This window comes from Triplophysa dalaica, chromosome 25 (assembly GCF_015846415.1).
Source record: "Triplophysa dalaica isolate WHDGS20190420 chromosome 25, ASM1584641v1, whole genome shotgun sequence".
In the NCBI taxonomy this organism is placed as follows: Eukaryota; Metazoa; Chordata; class Actinopteri; order Cypriniformes; family Nemacheilidae; genus Triplophysa; species Triplophysa dalaica.
In genome coordinates, this window is record NC_079566.1 from 16,117,290 (window position 1) to 16,134,529 (window position 17,240).

A 17,240-nucleotide genomic window follows, 5' to 3' on the forward strand; every position below is an offset into this window, starting at 1 on the left:
CTTTTCTGTGTACATGACACAACTCCACCTGTCACATCAGCATGATGACCCGACGGCTTCTGCACGCATTTCAGCATCCAGCCGACATTTGACTGTGGATGAAGGACCATCACCTGCAGCTGAACCTTTCAAAAACAGAAGTGCTTGTGATCCCGTCTGACTCATCGCAACTTCTATGGGCTCATTAACCATCACATCTTCCAGAACGGCCAGACACCTGCGAGTGTTGATCGACCATCAGCTAAACTTCACAGATCAGGTTGCCAGCACCACCCGGTCCTATAGATTCATCCTCTTCAATATTAGGAAACTTAGACCTTTCCTATCCCAGCATGCAATGCAAGCCCTGGTCCAGACTGGACTATTTAGCTGGGGTTCCAGCTTGCACAAGGCAACCTCTCCAGATGATCCAGAATGCAGAAGAGTGGTCTTCACTGAACCCAAGAGAGCAGACGTCACTCTCTCTTCATGAAGTCACATTGGGTCCCCATAGTGACTCCCATCAAAGTCAAGACTCTGCTCCTGTCCTACAAGACCACCACTGGTTCTGCACCCCCTTATGTCCACTCACTAACACAGACTTATGTACCCACAGATCCTTACGCTCTGCAAATGGATCCCGTCTTGTGGTGCCGTCCCAAAAAGGGAAGAAATCTCTCTCACAAACCTTCTCTGGATCTGCTACACATCTGAGTGATGATCTGACCTCTGCTACAAGATCTTCAGGTTCTTTGTCCATCTTTAAGAATCTTCTGGAAACACATCTCATCTGTCAACACCTGACCCGTCAGTTCTGACTTCTGTCTCATTTCTACTCTTTCAAAAAATCCTGTAGTTGTGTATACTGTGGTGGTCTATATGAGACCAGTTTTACTGCACTTGTGTTTTTTTGTCATCCTTATGTTGTTCCAATTATTGACCTCATCTGTAAATCTCTTTGGATTAAAGCATCTGCTAAATGACTCAATTTAAACACACTTTAAACTCAGAATAAAAGAGATTAATGCTTTTACACTCTTAACCTTGACAGATTATTGTAATGAGTATATTGTGCAAACCATAAGATTTATACTGTATGACAGGGTGCTATTGAGTGAAAACATCATATAAATGCATTTTAAAGTTTCAGGTTGAACACATATTGGACAAACATTTTCACAGTTCAGTTCACAATTCTGTATTTCCACATAAAAACACTTATGATAATTGAATCAAACGTGTGTCATGTAAGAATACTCTAGAGAACAGTCTCTCTCCATCTGTTCTTCTCCTTCTTTCTGTTGTTTTTCTGGCCAGATAAACACTCAGAGGAACAGCCTCCATTTCCTGCCGCCCTGTTCCCACGTCCTGTTTCATCATGACCTTTGACCTGCAGTAGAGACCCACACACACGGGAGCGTGTGTAGACATCTGTGTGTTTTCTGGAAACTTCACTGTTATTCCCAAAACACATAAATACACTCACATCAACAAACTGAAGAAGGACAATCTGCTGGACATTCAACTGTAACCTAAAGTCGACATGAAACGGAAGTAGCAATTGTTTTTTCTTCCGTATGGTGACATATGTTCGAGTGAAAGGACTTCTGAAATGGGAACGAATGTCGGGCAGGACTTTATTTCGTTCATCGAGTACTGATTAGATCGTTGAAAGTTGGGTGTGGTCAATAAAATAGAGTCAGATTCGTAATCCAGTGTGCAATTTGTCAATCATTGCAACTCCGCCCTTGAGGGGGGAGGAGCTTAACGTTTTTGATTAAAGATAACAAGTGCAATTCATTTTTTTCAATAAAATGATGCACACAGATAAATCATTTATAATGAATACCACTAGCTGTGTAAGTCGATCTGAATTGACGTTTTTAATTTCATGCCGACTTTAAGAAAATATGCATGAATTAATGAAAGAACACAAAAAGCAATATTAATATATTGATAATGATGCTCGTCTAATAAATAAGAAAGTAACGGACACATCTTCACCCAGCGGAATATACACTGAAGTAAACATCTTAAGACGGTGTGTGTGGACAGATTCTGATTTGGCAGATTTTGAGTTCCCATCTCGTCTCTTCTCTGATCTCAGTCGATTCCTCAGCAATCAGACAGGAAGTCATACATAAACACTTTTCATGTCACACTTTTAAACATCATTACCATGACAACCATTGTGCGTGCAGCGTGTTGTTTACTTTCAATTACATTTCACAGAAGTAACATGAAAGTGTTACAGAAATGTCATCATCGGTTTGAGGAGCGAGACGTCTGTTCTGATCACAGACCAAACAGAAATAACACAACTGACTGTAGAATTGTGTTGATCAAACCTATGAATCAAGTTTTAAAAGGAGGTATAATATCTAGGATTAAAAGGAGGTATAATATCTAGGATTAAATCTGGAGTATATTAGAAGTCCCTCACTGTCAGTGTGTGTGAGAGGCGGGGAGAGAGAGGGATTTCAGTGTGCGAGAGAGCGATAAAAAGCAGAAGTGCAATATCTTCTCTGATCACCGTTTCCTCTCACAGTTACACAGCGGAAGACGCCACTTCCTCCAAAAGACACGAGACGTTCTTCACAAACACATCAGATCAGACTGCACAACTCAGGTAAACACACACACGAATACAGTCATGCACGTACACGAATAGCACATGTGTGTGTGAGAGTGATAGTTTGTTTGTGTGTGTGTGTGCAGACAGGCCGAGGATGGAGGCTTTCAGCTCGAAGGACATGGCCATGAAGGCCCAGAAGAAGATCCTCAGTCACATGGCCAGTAAGTCTATGGTTCACATGTTCATCGATGACAACAGCAGCGAGATTCTGGACGAACTGTACCGCGTCTCCAAAGAGCACACGGGAAACCGCAACGAGGCTCAGAAGGTGGTGAAGAACATGATCAAAATAGCCGTGAAGGTGGGAGTTCTGTTCCGACACGAGAAGTTCAGTCCAGAAGAAATGAGTCTGGCTCAAGACTTCAGGAAAAAGCTTCACAATGGAGCCATGACAGCCATCAGCTTCCAGGAGGTGAACACACAACACACACAATACACAGAGCGTGAGGTTCAATCATGTTGAGAGACGCTCTTTAGGCTCTAAACTTTTATTAGTCCCAAGAACCTTCTTCCACTATGAAGAGTGTTTCGTGCAACAGAACGGTTCTTTATACAGAAAGAATGTTTAAGGAAGCTTTATGATTAAGAGCGTCATGAATGCTGATGCTCTTATTCAGTGGTTTGAAGAAACAGACGTGACTGCTGTTGTTCAGACACAGTTTAGGTTGGATTCATGAGGGCTGAAGGAGTGAAACTCCAGAATCGCTCCTGCTTTAAGAACCAAAAAAAGTCTCAAACTTGTTTGCTTTCAATAAAATGTAAATATTTAACTCAAACATGGATTAAAACTACCCAACACCATTCATTTCAACCTAGTGTTTGTCCAGCTCCTAAACCGATACAGAAACCTAACTGTCAAATGTGACTATGGACCACAAAACCAGTCAAAAGGGAAAATTTTCAAAATTGAGATGTAAACATCATCTGAGAGTAGTATAAATAAGCTTTCCAGTGACATATGATTTGTTAGGATAAGACGATATTTGGCCGATAGACCACTATTTGAAAATCCAAATATTGAGAAAATGGCCTTTAAAGTGGTTCATCAGAGGTGTTGTAGCAGGCCGTTGCTATGAAGACACAGGTTTGTTTTAATGCACGCTGTTGGTTTAGAAATGTAATGATGTTGTGGGAACTAGATGAACCTGAAAGCACAAATTCTAAACTGAAATAGAGCGGGCATCAGCGAGGGAAGTGTGTACACCGCAAAAAAAAGTTGTTTTGTTTTTCTAGTACAAATGTCAATTTTTTTTGAATAAAGATGCATTTTCTAGATGAGGAAAATTACTTAAAAAAATAGGTCTTGTTTTTAGACATAAAAATGGAGGTTTCAGTGAATTTGTCCTTAATATAAGCAAAAAAATCTGCCAATCAGGTAAGAAAAGAAACGTTGAATTGAAATGAATAAATATTCTTTTTCTTTCCCCATTTAAGCATACATTTCATTTTTTTTTAAACAAGACTTATTACAAGACATTTTGCCCATCAAGAAAATGCATCTTGATTCCAGAACTTGTAGACATTTCAACTTGTAAACAAGATAAAAATACTAAGAAAGTCATTTTTTGCAGTGTAGACGTGTTTCTGGACATTTTTATTTGCGATTGTTCTGCATCCACTCACACAAATAAAGTTTTTATATACTTACAGTGGGAAACACTGTACATACATGGAATAATATGAATATGTAAAAATATGTATTGCACTTATGCTTTTTGTTGTCCTTAAGTTGTTCCAATTGCTTCCATTGTTTCCCTCATCTGTAAGTCACTTTGGCTAAAATCATCTGCTAAATGACTAAATGTAAATATACAACATATCTTTCTGAGATAATGATCTTAATATCCTAATGATAAGAAAGAAAATGGAAAATTAGCTTACAGATATACCTGTACTACATAGGACAGGTTCTGTGCTCCAAGGTCACAAATAAGACAAATGTATACATTTAAACACAATTCCATGAGATGTGTGATTAAGAAGAAAATGCAGTTTTTGAGTTGTGTCAGTTGGTTTATGTTTATGATCTCTCTGTCAGGTTGAATTCACCTTTGATAAGAACGTGATGACGGTGCAGCTGACAGAATGTCGTGATTTACTGCTGAAGTTGGTGGAAAAGCATCTGACGCCTAAATCTCTGGATCGCATCAGACACGTGTTTAACCATTACTCTGACCCTGAGCTCCTCACACATCTGTATGACCCCAAGGGCACGCTGTGTGCCAACCTCACCAAAATCTGCAGCGGACTCAACCGCATGATCGAGGAGAAAAAACTCTGAACAGAAGCTGGACAAATCATTTCAATCAAAACATGAACAGAAATGAAACTCGAGGCCAATGTGTGCTTTGTTTCTATTCAAAATCACACTGGACCTTTGTGGTACTTTCTTTTTTTGTGTCAAAAGGCTTGAAGACTTTGAACAGAGACACACAATCGTGTGACGTTTACGAGTCCAAATCTGAATTCATCTCTCATGTAATCAAGAGACTGTTTACCAAATCAAACCTTTATATGAAACCCAAAGACTGGATTTATATGTACAGTTCTTTTTAGCAAACAAACAAACAAACAAATAACTCTGTATGCAGTTCACATTTAGTTTTTTTATATTTTGTATTTTGTTTAACAGCTGTAAATGTAATAAAATGAGAAACCGTGACAGCACTCAGAAATGTTGATATAATCCTGTACATCTTTACTTTCTATGTCAGATTTGTCTCCTTTTAAAACACAAAACAAACAACAGAAGGAAATATAAATATAAACATCAGTTTATTGCCATTTTGACTGGAAACTTTATAAACCGGAGTAAAAAATACTGGTAAGAAATCAAAAGTTAGCAAACGCTGGTGAAGAGTGTTAAAGTCCTCAGAAAATAATCAAACAGGCGAACACATCTCTGAGCTCCGTCAGCACACGACGTCTGTTAAACCAGATATAATGTGAGACCTCAGGAATTATGGGTGTGATTGTGTCTAGGTGGCGATCACACCCTGTTTGATGGTGAGTTTGGGTCGGGCGCTCTTGGCGGCGCTCGCTGCCGGCGAATCAGTGTCGTTGTTCCCACTGAAGTTTCCAGAAGCGTTGGGGAAGCCGTGAGCTGTGATGTATTTCTGGTAAGCCTCTCGTATGATGCGGAAAGCTCGAGCGTTTGCGTACGGGATGTCTGTCACAGGGTCCCGATACAGCGCCGGCTTATGGGTAACAGGACATACCTCCTGAACGGGATGGGACGGGGTGACACCAGCTGACGCGGGGAAGGCGGAGTTAAACGCATCATCGTCGCTGAAAGTGATGTACGTGCGGGAGCACAGAGACCCCGCCCCCTGCACAGACGAGGAGGAGGTAGGCGTGGGTTGGGGTGTGTCTTGATCCAATCTATTAAATAAAACACACAGAGTCTCAATGTTAGGCTTTTGAGATGAAAAACAAATGGTTCATTATATGTATTAAAGTGAGTGTGTATTGACCCTTCCACATCCACGTTTTCCTCTTTGGTCAGTGTGTCGGGCAGAAGAGGCATCAGCACTGAGTGATAGCGGATCGTTGGCCCTTCGAATTTTCTCTTTTTATGTACATGCTTCTTTTTATCAGCCTCCAAGCGTTCATAATTCTCTATAAAACACACAGAGCATTAGAATGGAGATCACACACACACTTGAGATGATGTCACGTGATGATGTCAGCGCAGTTGTACCCAGTGATCGCACGTTTATCTCCGCAGTGAGTTTGGCTTCGGCCAGCAGCTCGTCTTGTGTCAGCACGTGTTCATTCAGAGTTCCTTTTCTCTTCCTCGGGGCCTCCTGCTGACGCTCCTGAAGACGCTGGTTTGTTTTGCGCGTGTGCTCGCTTGTGGACTTACGCACAGACTTACGGACTGAAGGAGAGGAGAAGAAGAGACCATCAATGCAGATCTGTTGTTTGGATAACTCGTTCCTGTCGTTGAGCCAGAACTGTATCTTCTTACAAAGACATGTTTCATTGTTTTACTTAAAAACACCATGAGCCTGTCACACCAAACATTTCTTCAATAATCAATGTTTCTACAACATTGAACTAACTCAAATCAGCTGTTGTGAAACCAGTTTATAATTTCTAAGTAAACCAACTCTGAGTTCAAGGTTTAGACTACAGCTGGTTGAACCTCCTTTTTGAAACAGACCCCAGAAGAAGTAGGCAATGGCTCCAGACAAAGACAAACGTAGAGCACAAGGCAAGTCAACACATTTTTGGCACATATGGAACCCCATAGTTCTGACACACAATAATTCTGTACGCGCGTGTGTGTCACTCACTCTCTTCAAACTCCTGGAGCTCATGAATGGGGCGTCTCTCAGGTTTGGTTCGTTCAGCCTTCGGTTCTTCAGACACTCGCTTCACTTTGGGTTTGGAGACCTTCAGAGGCTCCTGAAAGAGACACACACAGTTTACACAACATCTCTAACGGAACATGAATGTGTGTTAGTGCATTTCTATTGTTCTTTTAACCTTGTAAGCTTTAGTGACGACACGGCTCTTTCTGCGGGGAGCGTCGTCCTCCTGATCACTGTCTGGTTCATCTCCCTCATCAATGTCAAAATCACTGTCCACCTCATCTTCAGTGTCTGAATGATCACCTCTGTATTCATCATCTCCAGACTCCTGAACAACAAAACACACACATCTAATGTTTATACAAACATCAAACCGTGTCATACTCCAACACTCGCATCAATGAGTGCTTCATAAATCTGTATATTGTAAGATTGTGAAGTATAATGTCATATATATATATATAAAGGCTCACATCATTGAATCCTCCGTATGTGGTTTTATAAAACTCATCTTCTTCTTCGGCGTCCAGGAGTTTAGACATGCGGCTGCCCGCAGTGCTGCGCTGATCTCTGCTGTTCGCCAAACTCATCTTTACTCTTATTGAACTCTGTTGATTCAATGTCATTTAATCTTTTATTTCTATTTTAAACACTCTTCGCGATTATTCCCTGCGGATGAGCATGAACACACCGCAGACTCATAAATGTCCACAGCAGTATTTCTTTATCGAATCAGGAAATGATTATATTATATCACATCACTGAAAATCCATGTTCATAAACGAAGATAATACTAAAGAAGTAACGCGGCGAGATGAACACAAGACAACAAAAGCACATCAATCTAACTTCCGGTGTGAGGAAGCGTTCACAACTCAATACTGACACACGCTGGACTGGAGGAGGAAATGTCAATCACGCTATCAGAGGCGGTTCTGGACCATGTAGGATTAAAACTGTATATATTAAACTATTAAAACTAACTTAAAAGTATCAGTATTTAGACAAGTCGATTTGACTAGTTTTAATCATTTAACAATATCTTCCATTTTAAATGAGACAATCATCCAGTTTACATTCAAGGTCGCATGCTGTTTTTAATTGTCTCTCATAAATGACACATTCATTGAAACTTATTTATTAAGTATATACTTGTTCTCTTCATCTAGCTAACACTGTTCTGCATTACAGTTTTTTCCAACTGCTTACACACAAAATGTTTATTTGTCACACAATTTCTTAATCCGGACACTGAAACACCAGAACCACACACAGAACCAAACCCATACACTTATTCTCGACCTTTGACTCAGTTTTCAGTTTCACAAAACACTTTTTGTAAAACACAACACACAATTCTCTATGTAACACAAATATCTTTCTAGAAGTATATTGGTTTCCTTTTTCAAACACAACCGATCAAACCGCCACACTCATTCATCAGTGCCTCAAACTAACTCCTCACATTGCTTTTCTTAACATAAACCAATCATGACTTTAGAAGAGTATATAAACAGGTCATGGGTCAAGTTATACGTTTTCAACAATGGATGCAAACAATGCAGACAGAGTAAGAGGATGTGGAGGGAGAGCCAGAGGACGAGGAAGAGTAAGAATTAGAGGAGGAGGAGGAGAGCAAGGGGAGGAAAGGACGAGTTGGAAGAGGACAAGGATCAAGAAGAATGGTCTGGAATGAGATCAGGGTCACAGACATTGATCATGTGATAAACCAGCTGATCAGAGAGTCCAGCATAATTTGAGTGGATTTACAGTGACGGGTATAATTCAAACCTTTAGAATGTATTAGAAGATGTATTTAGAACCTCTAATGTACACATACTGTAAAAACAATTTCAGCATAAGAAACACTAGGCTCTAATACACTTATATCAGTCTGGTGAGGAGTCACACTGTACAACAGAAGATATTCTGACCATATATTGTATACAGTAGTATATCATGTTACAGTTTATGGCACACAGTCACTGTTCCTGAATCTGAAGAGGTGAAGGTTTTATTGTGGTCGAGGTCACATGTTCACTGAAGACCAAGAGACAGCTATCGGGAATTTGGTTTTGGCCAATAAAACATTTGTGAAAACACAACAATGTCCCTAAATTATGCCACAATTTTTGTATATTTCGTACTGTGTACAGTATTCAATGTATTCACATCCAAAAATGCTTACAGCAATACAACAGTGAATAAAAAAATCGAAATGTGTTTGTGATATTTTTAATGTACATTTCACTTCCCAAGAGATGTGAGGCATTTTGTATTTTGTGTGCGCAATTCTTGGATTTGTGTGTAAAGTTTTGAAAATCAAAGGCAACTTTATGAAAATGTGTGTAAGCAGTTGAAAAAAACGATAAGAACACCTGTTATCTGTCTGTAGCCCAGTACTCACGTGTACTCATGTAGACATTAAACACACACACAAGAAGAACCAAGAAACATGTTAACACTTAATGTGTTCTTACAACAAAAACAATTAGTCACACATCTCAGTGTGTTGATTATTCATCTATATTAGTTTTACTTAACATGTATGATGTTCAAAAACAGCCGTGTGCAGTGTTGCTTAAGTTACTCTGAGATAGTAATTAATCACTATTATGACATATTCAATAGTGTAAATATATTTCTATTCAAATGACTCTCTCCACAAAGTATTTAATGACTTATTACTAATGACTTTCAATATCCTACATCAACTGATTAGTTCAGTGATTCAAAGATAGACATGAAACAACTCTTCATTCATTGAAATAAAGAATAAAACTACATATCTTATTTAGTGACTAACGTATTACAAATGTGAGAATTATACATTTAAGCACATATTTTGAATTTTGATGTCAATTCCACTATTGCACACACATATATTACACACAGTATTTCGTTTAATTACATTTAATTACATTAAATTACAGAAACAATGATAGTGATCCCTTACTTTAATTTTCAAGGGAAAAGTAATTAAATTACAGTAATTGATTATTCAGTAACTTCAGTGACACCCAACACAGCCGTGTTATTGTCATGATGATAAATCCTTTAACAGAATTTATGATTAACCTCCCAAATAAAACATCTTGACAGACTCTAATGACTACATGATTACAAATAATCAATTCAATTGTTAATTGTTAAACAGCTAAAATAATAATAGCTGGCGCTCTTCTGAAAACGACCAGCTGGTGGCGCTTGTGAACGCTTTGGAGTCACTGCGCGTTATTTCGGATGTGCTTTGGTTGCTCTGATTTGTGATTGGACGGCTGTTTTATAATGGACAGTGACAAGCTAAATATAATTAAATATGATTAAAACAGGAAAGATAACTCGTGAAGCATCATTATGATACATAGTGTGTCACCGGTTTGTCTAAAAGTATTATTTAGTGAAGCTGTCATGTATCTTCTGGTGTGAGTTCACACATGAGAGGCTCTTATATATTTATATATATTAACTGATGCCAGACATGAGGAAACTTTATACCAATAGATGGATCAGTTCTGCTATTGATATGAGAAGATTGATCTAGAAGTGCTATAGTCCTAAATCAGTAAAAATGGATAAAGTTCTGGTAGAAAATTACATTTAACTTTATTTTACAGACATTTCTGTCAATGCTAAAATGCAATTTAATGCAGCACAAAATGGAAAATACAGGAAAAGTAATGTGCTCTGTTTTTACAGATTTAATCAAAAGTGCTGAACAAGTAGACCTACAAAGAAGTTTGCACAGCAGCTTTATTACAATGAAACTTTTAAAACTGAACTAGAACATTAAATTAGGTGGAGGATTTTGCTTATAAAATGAGTTTAACTTTTCTAAATAACCTTTCTAAATAACTTTCCACTGTATAGAGGGCACCTATATGTTTAACCTGTAATAAATCTGGGCCGTTTCCATCTAAAAGAGAACGGACTGACAGCAGACACCTCTGTAACCTAGAAGTGAATCATATGAATCATTCTTTATCGTCTGATGTTTTTAAGTCAGTGATTCATGTTTGGTTGCTAGGATATCATGTGTAATTGTGTGACCTCTGACCTGAACACTAACATGTCAGCAGCATTCTCATCATTCCAGAACACAAAAGAGTCGACGATCTGAATAAAGTGAATCTTCACCAACCACATAGAGAAATAAATATATGATCATCATCTGCTGTCACACTCTTCTACAATTCTCATTTGTCCAATACTGTTAACACTTTTCTTAAACTCTTCACACAGGTATCACAACATCTGACTGTATACAATCAACACATTTCTTGTTGCTTTGACACAAAATGCAAACATTTAACACACATTTAAACTGCTTTAACTTCATTAACACACAAGCTCAACCAACACCAAAAGCATGTAGTTTTACTGCCAAATTTACAAATGCTTTCACCAAACATCACGTTCTGAAGTCAAAGTAAACACCTGTCTTATTGTGAATTACATCACAAATATATTATCATTATCATTTTATTCCATTGCAAGACTTCAAAATAAAGTTATGCAACTATATAAATCACAGCCGTAGTCTTTATGTACACCTTCTGTCATAAACATGTAAGGTGAGAGACAGAAAATCACCATAAGATAAACCTTTAGTGAGGGACCCCCTTCCTAAAACACACATCCCTCTATAATTTTTAATAGAAACATTTACATTATATTAGATAAATAGTGACACGAATGGGATATAACAGTATAAAGACAACATATTGTTTCCAAACTTACAAATAGTGGCTACACTTGTTAGAGGTACAGTATATAACCCTGAAGAGACATGTTCAATTCAAATGTTTGTACTGTAATAACTTTCACTTTGAGGTAAAAATGAATTATTTACTGGAAAAATACAACAGTGAACAACTCTAAAAAAAGTAGCAAAAAAAGCAGGTAAACACTTACAGTCACCTTCGGTTTGTAACCCCTGTCATAAAGCACAGGCGATCATACAGAGAGACAGTGAATACACACACATCTCATCTGGGACACAATCTGTTGTCCACATCTATCAAGGGACCAACACTTTCACCTGAGAATATAAACTGCTGTTTGTGTTATTCCATCAGATGTTTGTATGACATTGTGTTATGATTGACTACATGTACCGGTAGGTAGAGAATGTGTTGGTGTTTTGGACACAGTGTATATTGTTTTGTGTATTTTTAAAAGGAGTGCTAGAGTTTAGTTTACATTGTGTGATTTTGAGCATGAAACGAACAGTTTTGCCAATTCTGTGTTGTTAGGTGTGTTGCTGTGTTAAGAGATCAGGAAAATGGAAAAACTTGTCATTGCAACTGTGCAAAACTGTCAAGGCATTACATCACTGTGAGCGACCTTTGACCCTCAACCACATGACATGATCCCATTGGGTTTATTTATTTTCACACTCAACATGTTGATGATATAGCAGCAGGGACCTGTGAAACATCCACTGCTGAATCAGTCTTTCAAAACTACAGAAATAAAAACACAACAGTATTGCTCATAGTGGCGAAAGATTTGTACGTTTTTCTGTTCCTGTTGCGAGGTTTGGAAACACAAAATGAACTGTTAAAGCAAAATTCATCAGAATCTTCCAGGAAGTCTTGTTCTAGTTCAGTCCTTGTGCTTCTGGTTTATCTAAAGATAAAAGTAAAATGACAAATCCATCTCGACCTCACCCGCACACTCATCCGGCTCAGTTACACAACAAAACTAACACACCTCCATCAAACAAAAGCGGTAGAATTCTTTACAGGTCACTGGGAATGGCTGGTATGTAATGTGATTTATTTGTCGCTGCTTTCATCATGAGTGTATTTATATTTGATCATGAATCTCTGTCTCAACTCAATACACTGCACCATCTCAACATCACACATGACAGCGGTTTGTGTTGTGGTCTGTGACTACGTCTGATGTTCAGTGGCCTACTTTGATCTCTTGACTAAAGATTTAAAGGTTCATCCTGTTCGAAATGACGTCATGAAAGTGAGAATCAGCTGAGCAGATCACACAACGCCACACTTGTGTGTTTCCCAGCGTGCCCATCAGAGCGATGAGAATAAAGTCTCCACACATCCACATGTGTGTGTAGTTTATACGTTCGGGGACATCCCAGATGAATAAAGTAAACCCTGAATAGTGTCTGTTTATAATGACTTTCCTCTCTTTGTCTTACACAACATCAGCACTGATCTGATAACATCTCACACACATTTCATGTCTCTGGGGAATCTTTCTCTTAACCCACTTCATGTCACTAAAGGCTGGAACACAGATTTTGTTTAAACAGGGAAACACACACATACAGACACAAACTGTTGACATCAGTCGGTCTTTTAATTTCTCAGAAGTCAGCTGACATGTGTGTGGGCGTGGTTTCACTTTCTATGTCTCTCACACACACACACACACACATACACGCTATGGTTGATTATCTTCATGGCCTTAATGTTTTCTATACTGAACACACTGTATATCTTATCCCCTACCCTATAGATTTATGTAGTTAGATATTCTGCATTACCACATCATTATATGACCAGAGCCGGTGAAAACAGAGGACACTGGTTCTCACGCCGTGTGTCATGTGGTTCATGAGTGCTCAACAGTTCCAAACAAATCCGGTTTGTCAACCTGTTTAAATGGATTTTAGCCAGACAGACAACAGCAACTATATTTGCATATATTCTGATAAATATAATAGCACATTGTGTACACTGAATACTACGTTGACTACATTTATAAGAGGATTTTATCTGGAGTGTAATATGAATATAAGATGTGTCCAGAAAATGGTTCAAATGAATAAACAAGCCGTTAATTCTCCAACTGTACAGAAATGTGTTTGTGAGACTAATGTGCTTCAGAGGAGAGTTTGAAACTGTCAGTCACTCCGACACAAGTTACTTCCACATTCAACGGCTCTGGATATTACATTTTCATATTTACATTGAGTGCAAATTGTTCTTTTATGTAATTCATTTTTTTCAATATATTTTTCATTTTATAATTATTATTTTATTATTATTATTTATAATATTATTTATATTGAAGTGATTGAATGACATGATATTACAGTTTTTCTCGATTGCTTAAACACATTTCTTGAAATGATGCCTTTTGTGTTGTCAAAACAGTAAACACAAATGAATAGTTGAAACACAAACGCAAACATCCTATTGTCAGGTCAGAATGAAGCTCTCTTCTCAAAACAATTCAAACGTGCTGAAAAAAGTTTTGCCGCAGACATGACACACAAAACATCAACATAACATAGTCTGACACTAGTGAGATCAACTCTGTTATCAAAACGTCTTACTGGGATTCAAGAATAATTTGACAGTTTAGTGTTTATTAGAATATACAACATAAGAGTCCAGATAGAGCAAAGTGCAAGAATGAGGTTTAGGAAAAAAAAAAATTACACATCCGTTAAAGTAGATGAAAATGATCTTAAAAGACAAGAACAGTTTAAAAACCAGTGAACAATTTGAACTGGTCATGCAACACAATACACTACACAACTGCACAAATGACATTTACATTCAGGCGTTTAGCAAATGCTTTTATCCAAAGCGACTTACAGAGAAGATAAAGGAATCAAAACAGTGAAGACATTTGTCAATAGGAGGCGATGTGAATAAATATGACATCCTCTGAACCTCTGGACCAGTTTTGATAAAGTATTCTGTATTTTCTGTGTAATCACAGGTCGGGTAAAAAAAACTACTACAGTTTTCACCCATTGCGTGAACACTTTTTGCAAAACTTTGGCTCATTGTGTCGAAACTTTACACACAATCACACAAGACACAACACTGGGAAATAAACCCTTCACATCCGTGTCAAATTGAAACTGATATTAAACCTAACATCCTTTGTCAAAATGTCACTATGATGACAAAATGATACACACTTGCAGCATATGAATACACTTTCAGATTAGCAGCTCGCACTAGTGTACTTTATATAAAACACTGCATCTTTTATTTCACTCTTTTTATTCACTTCATCAGTTCTGTGAAGCTCAATGCAACACTGACAGTTTTTGTAATGTTTCTTTCTGCCAAAGGTTTACAAAAAAAAAAAAGTATTGAAAGGTTACAAATGACATCAGCACAATACTGTACACCACACTACCTTACTTTACAGTACAGTACAGAAAATGCAGTAACGCAAAAATAAAACAAAAATAAAACAAAATAAAACCCAAAATACACTGCTGTAAATACAACTGTGCGTGAGTGGGATTATGGATCCTGCTGTCTGTTTGGCTCTGGCCACAGGATCTCACAACGGGGAAAATATCATCTTGCGTGCCGATCCATCCCTGGATTGACTTTACCTCAATGTCTCCGCATGCCTCTTCCATTGCCCATAGAAGAGACATGCGGGCATGCGGTTGGCGGTCATATATGCGAGTAAGGGGGCGTTACTCAAAACACAACTACAGTACTACAGTACTACACAAACAGAACCCCAACACACAAACACACAAGCACCTGTGTCCCTCTATGACTGTATCTATGTTGTGCTGATACAATGGCACATTTTCAGCTATTACTGTACTGGATTATGTAAATACTGCACAGTAAAAAATTGCTGTAGATTCTACAGCAAAATTCTACTGAAATGTATTGTTTTATCAAGTTATTACTGTAATTCGCAATGCATTATGGATGAAAAAGAGTATTATATTTGTTAACAGTATATTTCACTGTCAACTGTAAACTGATTTACAGCTAAGAGGTGTTTTCACTGTAGTTCATATGGTTTTACAACAATTTACTGGGATGTGGCATTATGGGATTGCGCGGGCTAAGAGTTTGAAAACTGGTTGACTGGAGCGGGGTGAGAAGAGTTGAAGATAAAAGGCACTTTTTTTTCCCAATTATTGGTAAGTTAACTTAAATTTACGTCCATAAATATTACAATATAATGTATTACTTAATGCTGTTTTAGCGATTCATATTTTGAACAGAATTCAGAACGGCATGTCAGATGCTATTTATTTTATCGACTTGTTAACAACTGCGTGTTATCACTTAGTGAGATGTAAAAGTGTTTGATCGAAACATTACGTTTATTTAGTAAAGGAATGTGTCTTTAACTTTACATTTCAGGCGAGTCATAGAATCGCGTGGTGCGCGCCGTAACAGCGGTTGAGACGACGAAGCTGAACCGTTATAAGGTAAAACCATCGTTAATATGGACGAATGCTGAAGATTTTACAGTTTTATTCGCCTTTGCTCTCAAGAGAGTATTTTTAAAGCATTTGCAGTTTGGCAGACCAGACAAATCCGATGAAGTGCTGGTGAGAGAAAACTAGACGCACGTGCAGTTAACTTTCTTGACGAAAAACATTAGTAAAGGCTATATGATATCGTTGAATGCTGCTATTTTCACATTTATTTCACCAGTTTTGATTACTTATTAGCATTTTCAGTCTGGAAGACAAGACATAATTACTGAAGTGCTGTTGAGACAAAACTACATTAAATACGCACGTGCAGTTAGCTTTGCTCATGATAAACATTAGAATATATGATTTTAACATCGTTGATGCTGCTATTTTCTCATTTATTTCACTAGTTTGGATTTCTTTTTGAGAGCATGTAAAACCAGTGTTTAACAAATCCCTGCGTCATAACTATATTCAAAATTATTTTTTACTTCAGTTCTTCAGACTAATGCCAGCAGAGACTAATACAGAGTACAGAGAGGAGAAAATTAATTACAGATTAATGAGTAATTAATTACGGAAATGTAATTTTGGGGTGAACTAACCCTTTATAATACATGCTTAAGTGGTATGTTTTCATTAGTCTGCACATGATCCTAAAGCTTCTGCTTGTGTTTTTCTGACTGATTTTTGTGCAGATGTTTTGTTGGAATCAACCCATCCACTGGTACCAAGACAGACAAAAAAAGTGGAAAGAGCTCAGAGAAGAAGAACAACACAGTCAATCCACATGTGTCTACTCTTCTCAGAAGGCTAATGGACTTTGAATGGTTCAACATGTGAGTTGTCAAATGTGTATATATATGTAAACATTTTTACATGAGGAGATGTCTATAAAATGACACTTAATTCTTTATATAATCTTGTTCAGTAAGATCTTTTTCTCCTGCCAAAAAGTGTTCAACTTGCACAAAATGTAAAAAGTACATTCCATTAAAACAGTTCAAATGTTTTTATAGGGAATGTTGTCAATCGGACTGTAATCATTTGTGTTGTTTTCCACAAATATTTATCCCAAAAAAAGAATAAAAACAGCAGAAATGTGAGTTTTAACAGGAGATGTGACTTAACC

General features: G+C 37.7%; 2 protein-coding genes and 1 long non-coding RNA gene across 3 annotated transcripts; 1 reads left to right on the forward strand and 2 right to left on the reverse strand.

Annotated features, from left to right (window-relative positions):
• Nucleotides 1-1,161: 1,161 nt before the first annotated feature.
• Nucleotides 1,162-2,084, reverse strand: LOC130416091 (uncharacterized). The gene is made up of 2 exons (XR_008906010.1): nucleotides 1,974-2,084; nucleotides 1,162-1,433 (listed from the first exon to the last, which is right to left on the reverse strand). It is a non-coding gene; the product is annotated as an uncharacterized LOC130416091 (long non-coding RNA).
• A 222-nt stretch (nucleotides 2,085-2,306) lies between these two features.
• tnfaip8l2a (tumor necrosis factor, alpha-induced protein 8-like 2a) lies at nucleotides 2,307-5,207 on the forward strand. The gene is made up of 4 exons (XM_056742057.1): nucleotides 2,307-2,351; nucleotides 2,528-2,608; nucleotides 2,698-3,026; nucleotides 4,653-5,207. Exons 1-4 carry the CDS (start codon nucleotides 2,330-2,332, stop codon nucleotides 4,893-4,895), a joined length of 675 nt encoding a protein of 224 aa, XP_056598035.1. The 5' UTR covers nucleotides 2,307-2,329; the 3' UTR covers nucleotides 4,896-5,207.
• Nucleotides 5,208-5,372: 165 nt separating this feature from the next.
• On the reverse strand, nucleotides 5,373-7,798 carry vps72a (vacuolar protein sorting 72 homolog a). Its single transcript, XM_056742056.1, has 6 exons — nucleotides 7,404-7,798; nucleotides 7,106-7,258; nucleotides 6,913-7,024; nucleotides 6,315-6,494; nucleotides 6,088-6,232; nucleotides 5,373-5,995 (listed from the first exon to the last, which is right to left on the reverse strand). Exons 1-6 carry the CDS (start codon nucleotides 7,554-7,556, stop codon nucleotides 5,593-5,595), a joined length of 1,146 nt encoding a protein of 381 aa, XP_056598034.1. The 5' UTR covers nucleotides 7,557-7,798; the 3' UTR covers nucleotides 5,373-5,592.
• Nucleotides 7,799-17,240: the final 9,442 nt, after the last annotated feature.